General features: G+C 30.1%; 1 protein-coding gene across 1 annotated transcript; it reads left to right on the forward strand.

Moving 5' to 3' along the window:
* The first annotated feature begins 1,318 nt into the window (after positions 1–1,318).
* On the forward strand, positions 1,319–7,270 carry LOC124922291 (small RNA degrading nuclease 1-like). Its single transcript, XM_047463027.1, has 12 exons — positions 1,319–1,582; positions 1,738–1,917; positions 2,002–2,091; positions 2,438–2,506; positions 2,940–3,080; positions 3,364–3,480; positions 3,594–3,663; positions 4,957–5,057; positions 5,525–5,662; positions 5,739–5,846; positions 6,581–6,685; positions 6,762–7,270. The coding sequence occupies exons 1-12, from the start codon at positions 1,520–1,522 to the stop codon at positions 7,101–7,103; spliced, it is 1,524 nt and encodes a 507-aa protein (XP_047318983.1). The 5' UTR covers positions 1,319–1,519; the 3' UTR covers positions 7,104–7,270.
* The last annotated feature ends 1,345 nt before the right edge of the window (positions 7,271–8,615 follow it).

Below are 8,615 nucleotides of genomic sequence, written 5' to 3' on the forward strand. Positions count from 1 at the left end.
TGTTCAATTTTTTTTATTTTAATATATTATTCTTGATTTATTAAAAAATTTAAACATTAAATATTTATTAATATTATTATTAATAATTTTTAATTAAATTTATTTTATTTATATTTTTATCGAAATTTTTTGCTATTATTAAAAAATGGTTAAATTTACATTTAATGGTAAAAATTACATTTATTTATACTGTTTTATTCAAAATTTTCTTATTATATTTTTAAACTCACCCTAATTTTTTAAATAATAATTCAATATTATTAATTAATAATACACTGTTTAAAAATAAATAAATAATTAATTATTTTAAAATTAATTTATTAAAAAATTAACCATCAGAATCTCCAATTGCTTGGTAATTTTTTTTCAGAAAATTAATTTTGTAGCACCTATTTATTTATGTTTACATTAATATTCTCTACAAAGCGGTCGGACCCGGACCCGGACCCAACCATACTACTAAAAGTGTCAGGATGAACATAAAACCCTTGGCAGCTTCGTCTTCGAAAGGGTGTTTTTGTTGTATATAACAAAAATGAAGACAACACAAAATTATGATGAAACGATGGAATGATTACATGAAAATGTCATATTTTATGGGAGATTCAATTTTTTTTTGAATAATATGAGAATTCTCAGCACAAAGAGCTCAATAACTTCTCAAAGAATAAATGATTAATTATAGATATGACAGAAAATTAAGGAAGGACATTCGATGACCATATGTGAAAGTTTATTTGAAAGATTAAAAATTTCACCAAGTTAAAAGACCTGCTAAAAAAGAGTAAGACATGGATAAAGGGTACAAATCTAATTAAAACCTTAAAATTTTCCAACTTGCATACAAATCATATAAATCTCCATATTGATCCCAACAACAATAAATAATATAGCATTTTTATGATACATACCGACAATGAATAAGACAAACCTTTTATCTTCGTCCATATTGATGTAGATCAAGCGTGCAAACAACGAAGTCTTTGTCACAGAAAAATATTATCGAAGTAAAAATCGAGTGATGAAATAGGGTAATTTAAAAGATGAAGAAGAAATTGGACGGGAAATTATGGAGTGGAAGAGTTTGGGGAGACTAATAGTTAAAGTTATGTTTGGTTAATTAATTTCATTAGTAATTGTATAAAAAAATAAAGGTAAGTCTTACTGTTTAATTTATTAAATTTGAGAAGCTAAGTATATAAATAAGATATTTTAAGATCATGTATATATTTAAAAAAATGGCAGTATCTAAAGGATAAATTTAATAATTTTTCCATAATATATATAATATTATATTAAACCCTAATAGACATGATCTTCCCATAACTTTTTCTAGCCGCCGCTCTCCTCCTATACCCGGGAAGAAGGTAAAATCGCAAGACTCGTATTCACTCGACCCGCCAACCCGTGAAATTTCTAAACCCCCTGAGCCGCGACATTCTTCATCTTCTTCATGCCCACAACCTGAGCATTAACAATTGGTATTGTCTGTTAGACCTTGTGTTTGAAATAGAGAGATATGTCAAATATCACATCACAACTCTCAATAATGGAGGCCGAGTTTGCCGCTGCCAGCAAAGATGTAAGTTCGTTTTATTCAACTCTTTCTCTATTTCCCGATTGTGTATATGTTAGAATTCATGTAACCAAAGTTGTTCTTACCTCGCCATATGTTCAAATTGATATATACATTTTTAAAGCAACCCGGTCGCTTATATAATCTGAAAACGTTAACAGGCGCTGGTTGAAGTTGTGAGAATGGCTCAGAAGAGAGGAATGAAAGGTAATAAGGGGACATGGAAGGAGTTTTTAGCTGTTTATGATAAAAAGTTTGGTTCAAGCTTGAGTGATCCATCTAAAAGGCAGCCAGATGCTTTGCTTTCTTTTATAAAGACATTCAACGAACAAGATATGAAGGTTGTTTTTGTGCTTGAATTTAGCTTTCTCTTTTTCTGGTTTAGTTAAATCTGATTGTAAATTTAATTACATTTTTGTTTGCAGGTCTTCTATAAGGTTATTCAGTGTCGTTCTAACCCTGATGCCATTGTCCAGTTTGCGAATACACATCCAGATGGAGAGTCTCCTGAAATGGTTTGATTCGATTAGTTTGACTAAATTAATATTTCATTTAGTGGTAATTTTAGAGGAATTTAATACCATCTGGTGGTCAAAATCTCCCCTTTCACAATCAAACTCCCAAGCATTTAGTGCTATAAAGATGTCTCACTTTTTTCCTTTGTTCAACAACTTACTTAATAAATTGTTTTTTTTCTCTAAATTTTCTGGTTTTGGGCTGTATCCTCCAGTCTCTTTTGATTTTTATTTACGGGTTAATTTTGGGATTTATGAAGCAAACATTCATTGATAATATGTTCCTTGACTTTTTTTGTACTGTTATAATCTTGATGATTTTTGTCTTTCTGTTGTGGCACTGCAGAAACTGGTTCGTTTAACACTTGGACACCCGTATTACGCTCTAGATTATTCTTTTCCATCACATGAAGAGGTCTTCTTCTCTTACTTTTCAGAAGTTATTTTATCCTTGTCATCATTTCTTTGTGAATCTTATAACTTCAGTTTTTATTTACAAATATACCAATATTAGATGAATGTCATATCAGTTGAGATGTAAACTTTCTTTATACTTCTCTTTATAGCATTAATGATGTTGAAGGGATGTGATATTCTGAAAACATATTCTACTCCATGGGGAGTTGATTAGAAGGATATGAATTCGCTGTCTTTATTATACACATACTTGAAATAAACAAAATGAAACTCATGGAATTTATAACATGGTCTTGAATTGCTTTTATCACCAGAAGACTGTTAAAAGACAATTGACATTGAAATCAACTGTATCTATATTTTACCTCATACCAAACAGGTTTCTTTTGAATGTGATTTATTTGCTTATTAGACTCTGATTGCTGTTGCAGGGATGGTTGGTAACAAACCCCATTAAGGGAAAGAAAAAGAATGCAGAAATCTCCATGATTGCTGTTGATTGTGAAATGGTCCTTTGTGAAGATGGTACTGAAGCGGTGGCAAAGATTTGTGTTGTGGATCGTAGCCAAGCGGTAATGCTTGGGCTTATTTTTTTTATCCTTTTCCTGGTTCATGAATTTTTAATACCTTTTTCTTTCTAAATGATCATGAAGGCTCGAACCCACATTCTTGAGTCCATGAGTCTTGCACTATACTACTGAGTTAAACGAGCCTCCTGTATTCCTAATACCCTGTCACCTATTGAAAAAAAATGTCCCTTTCATAGCCATCTTTGTGGCACTTTTCGACTTAAATCCATAAATTTAGTATATTTCTTTTACTTCTGGTCTGACTTTTGTAAGTCAAAATTTTCAGGCCAAACTGAATGAGTTTGTGAAGCCAGACAAAGCAGTTGTTGACTACAGGTCCGAAATCACTGGACTTACAGCAAAAGATTTGGAAGGTGCTAGGTCTTCCTTAGCTGATGTTCAGGTAAATTGGCTGTAATTTTCCAAACTGACATAAGCAAGTCATAGCTATATTGGTGATGTGTTATTTAGCGGCTTGAAGCCTTATTTTCTCTTTTTTCTTTCTTTTCATCATAGAAATCAATGAGGAGGTTGTTATCACATGGAACAATTTTAGTTGGCCATGGATTGAACAATGATCTGAAAGGTAAGTTACTCATATTTTTAATTTAGGCTCTTGTAACAGGTTCATTTGATGGAATCTTCTGGGAAAATATTCTGTTTTTCATTCTAAATTTGTTCTTTTAGTCATCTACATAAAATTAAATGGGTTTAGAAGAAATCGAGTGCTAAGATGAATGATTGAAATATGCGAAAATATACTGTTCTGATCAGATATATCTGGCCATATATTTAATCAAAAGTATAGACATGGAGGCATAGTTGTCAATAGCGTATAGCGCTAAATAGCGCCAAAGCTGCTCATGGCTACAGCGTAAAGCGAATAGCGTAGCGAGGGCTATTTGAAAATAAAGCGTAAAAAACATGTAAATATCAAAAATAAAAAATATCACAAAAATAAAAGTTCAAAACAAAAAATCATCAATTCTTAAACTAGAAAAAGTTCAAAACATAATCTAAAATTCATAGTCATCAATTTCTTCATCAAGATCGAGATCATCTTCTTCATTTGAAATTGCATAATGCTTGGCATCATTCTCTTCTTCACTTTTTTCAATGTAATCAAATTCATCTAAAATATCAAATGTGTTAGATGTTCTTATTGGTCTTTTCCCCCTTGACTTAGATGTTCTTAAATGTGTAGATGAAGAGAAAATAAGAGAATGAAGGATAAGAAAAGGCTAAAGAAGAGAAAGAGGGATAAAAAAAGGCTAGAGAAGAAATGTAGAAATAAGATTAGAGGAAAAAAGAGAAAATAATTGGAAAAGACTAGAGAGGAAAAAATAATAAGAGAATAAAAGAAGAGTGCAAAGAAGAGGAAGAGTAAAAAAAAAAAATTTAATTTAAAAATTTTGGGGAGATGAAAAGTCATAATTAATATTAATTTTGTAAAAGCGTCGCTACAAGGGGCAATAGCTTTTGGCGCTATAGGAGCTATAGCTACAAAAGCGGGGCTATTTGAAAGTGCGTAGCCTATAGCCCCTTATAGCTACAAGTGGGCGCTACGCTACGCTATTCGCTATAGCTAGCGCTACGGGCGCTATTGACAACTATGCATGGAGGGAAAATCTGTTAAGATATTTTATCATGTAGAAAGGAAATTGCTAAAACCTTATAGTGATTTATGAAGACGAGGCAAAGCAAGTTTGGTCCAAGGCTAACATAGAAAAAATGGTCCATGTGTATGCTAAAACAATGTTTAAGTACTGTAAAAGTGATCAAAATCAAGTGGATTAAAGATTTTGCTTATTTGGGTTTAGAATTTTTTTCTTGCTATTGCTAATTTGAATGCTTCTGCCTCCTGATGTTCTATTTTCAGCACTGAAGTTGGATCATGCAAGAGTTATTGATACATCTTTAATATTTAAATATGGAGTTGAGGGAAGCTACAAGAGACCATCTTTGTTTAACTTATGTAAGGTAATTGGCCCTAAAATGTACTAGCATTTATGATCTCTCTTCTTTCACTCAGCTAACAAACCCCATTCCCTGAGGTATACATAATCATCACTATTCATAATAATTGGCAAGTAATAGATTTTATGTTTTTATCATTGTGTGGATGTCATTCATTCTTTGATTGATGCCTCTATTCCTTTAAACAATCTAGAAAGATAATACCCCATTTGGAAACACTTTTAAAGCTTGTTTATGTATTTGAATCTGGAACAGATACAAAAACAATAAATAATTTCCCAATCTGTCTCAGCCTAAGTTTAGTTTTGCTAACTTATCTATGAATATTTTTCTAAATCTGTCCTTGCCCAAGTTTGTTACCAAATGTATCTGAATCCGGATACAAAAACCAAAAAAAAGTGTTTCTGAATAGGGTGTGTTTCTGATTTTCTAGTGGGTGTTTAACATGTTTTCATCCATTCTTTTGACAGTCTGTGTTGGGATATGACCTTAGAAAAACAGGTGCTCCTCACAACTGTTTGGATGATGCCACTGCTGCAATGAAGCTTGTTCTTGCCAAAATTCAGTCAGGGGAGGATACTACTGTATTACCAATTCCCAGTGAGCCAGTAAGTTGAAAACTAGTCCATCACAATTAGTTCATAAATTTATTTTACTGAAGCATTTCAATTTCATAATCCGTAGGTTCCAGAGGTTGATTTGTCAAAGCTACTACTTCATAGGGTGCCAAGAATTCTTCCGACTGAAAAATTACATAAGATTATATCTGGAGATTTTACCATTCAAAGCAAGGTGTGTTACATTTGTTGATTGTTTTTGTTTAGAAGGTCTTGCATTTAGAAACAAGTATATCATATTATTGCTACACACAGAAATATATTTTATAGGCAACTGATGTTCTTTTTATCAATCTGGGTCAGAGTTAAGATATTTGAGCCTATTTAGTAACGGGTATTTTGTCAATCTCTTAAGAAAACTGCCAATGTTGAAGTATCCTTGAGTGTTTTTTTTTCTGTTTAGTATAAGATGTTTTCTTGTGACAAGGTTATTTTGGATCATGATCTAAATTATAGTTTCATTGATTTAAAGATTTTTTCTCAATCATGATCATATTATTTTTTTGGATCATTATGATTTTTGACCAACATAAATACTGTAGATTTTTTAATTCATGATCAACATGGTAATTAAACAACCCATTATTTTCTGGATCTTAAACCATTATTTTCTGGATCATGATTAAGACTAGTGGGAGTTAGTGTAAAGATTATTTTCTGGATCATGATTAAGACTATAATGTGATTTGGTATAAAGATTATTTTCTGGATCATGATTAAACTATCTTGTGATAATGTGATTTAGTATAAAGATAATTTTCTGGATCATGAGTAAGACTATCGTCTGATTTGGTATAAATATAATTTTCTGGATCATGATACAGTTCATTGCGGGTTTTGGTTCCTTTTGGTTTTATTGATATTATTCCTCTAATCATTACTCTTGATGCAAACAAATTAATCTGGCAGCCTAAAAAAAAAGGTCTAGCAGACTACTATTCAGCTCTAGCTATATTCAAAAATCAGCAAGAAGCAGATAAAGCATTTGAAAGTGCTAATGGAAAATTGGAAACTGTAAGTACATGAAAGTTTTATATCTAAAGAGATGATTTTAAGAACATTTAATCAATTTATTGTATTTTATTATTAGGATTCTTATGGAAGGCCACAAAAGCTAATTTCATACAAGCTTGAGAATGGAGTAAGTGGTGAACTCTATATTCGTAAAAATGCACTTGGTTCTTCTGTAGGCCAAGTTCCGTCAAGGAAAAGGGCATTAGAATCAGAAGATAAAAACCCAAGTGAATTGAAGATTTTGAAGACCGAAAAACTTGGAGGAGAATCACAGTGTACAACAGAGGCTACTTCCGATGATTGTAAAATCCATCTTAAGGAAATCGAAAGATTGAATAAACAATTGAAGGAGAAGGAAAATGAAATATCAAGCTTGAACAAGATCATCGTTGCTCTTACTAGGAAACAAGGACTCTAAGCCTAAACCAAGATATGGATAGCTTATGCCATATGGTCATTTGTTGTTCCATTTTTGTTTAATTTTTGCATTATAATAGGTACTTGACTACTATTTCGTTTTAACCTAAGTTTGGCAATGTACTATATCTATTTTTTACATTTTGATAAATTTATCATATTTGCTAGATTTTTTCTTACAAGTGTCAATTCTTTTTATTGGGTCAAATTTAAGACTGTCAATTTAAGACTGTCAAATTTAAGCTGGACAAATATGTCTTTATTACAGCTGAGTCAATATCTTTTTGGTGAATTAGAACTGAATCAAAGAATTTTTGACAACTATAATCAATTTCACTGTTTGAGGTAAGATTCGGTTTAAATATTTTTGTATCAGTGATTTTGCATTTTTTTTATCATTTTTTTTTTGTTTCTTTATTCATTTTTTCTCATCATTTTTTTTGTATTATTTTGTTGTTCACTTTTTAGTAGACCATTTAAAAATAAAATAAATTATTGTAATTAAAATATGCCATGGACTCTAATTTTAACATATATCATTATTCTTATCTTTATTCGATTTAGTTATGAACTTAATTTTTAGGAGTGATTCTTTTATAATATTATTTTATTGTAGAACAACATACACTAAATTCATAACTTTTATTTTTATTTAAAGATGTTTTAAGTGAATAATTTTTTTTTTTAGAAACCACTCACTTAAACAATTTTAGTGTGTAATTTTTTTTATAATATTTAATAAGTGTTACTGGCTTCTAATGTTTCGATTAAGAACACTGTTATTATCATGAGAATCTGAATATATATATATATATATATATATATATATATATATATATATATATATATATATATATATATATATATATAAATAAATAGAACAATTGCATATACTTATTGCATATATTTATGTGAGTGAATTCACACAACAAGAATTTGAACATATGGTGATAAAGATAGTAAATGAACTATATTATACCAACATTTAGAATTAATAACGTTATAATGTTATATATCTCAAACATTTTTTAAAATACAAAATATATTAATAAAAATTTAAAATAAATGTTAGAATGTTAAATAGTTGTGAAGTTAAGAGCATGACTCAGGTTTGTATTATGTTAGAAAGTTGAAGGACTAATATGTATTGTAATCTATTACACATTAATAAAACATTTTTACTAATTCATTTCCAATCTACAATCCATAATTTGCAATTCATATAGCATAAGAGCTCCAAAAAAGAGATTATCAAAGTTAAAAACTTTATTTCAAAAAGGTTGTATTGCTAAACTGAAAATTGAACTAACTATTCATATGAACATTTCCCTTCCAATTAATATTTGTAAATGAAGAATTCATCTACAGAGACTACAATCAACGTTGAGACGAGATCGTGCCCTTCAGATTTTTTAGGTAACGAGTCCTTATCAACATCGTCTTCTCTATCCTTTTGGCACCATTTCTTGCATGAATGCTTTGAGTTAAAAGTTAATTATTCTGGAACAACAAG

Source organism: Impatiens glandulifera, chromosome 1 (genome assembly GCF_907164915.1).
Source record: "Impatiens glandulifera chromosome 1, dImpGla2.1, whole genome shotgun sequence".
NCBI lineage: Eukaryota > Viridiplantae > Streptophyta > Magnoliopsida > Ericales > Balsaminaceae > Impatiens > Impatiens glandulifera.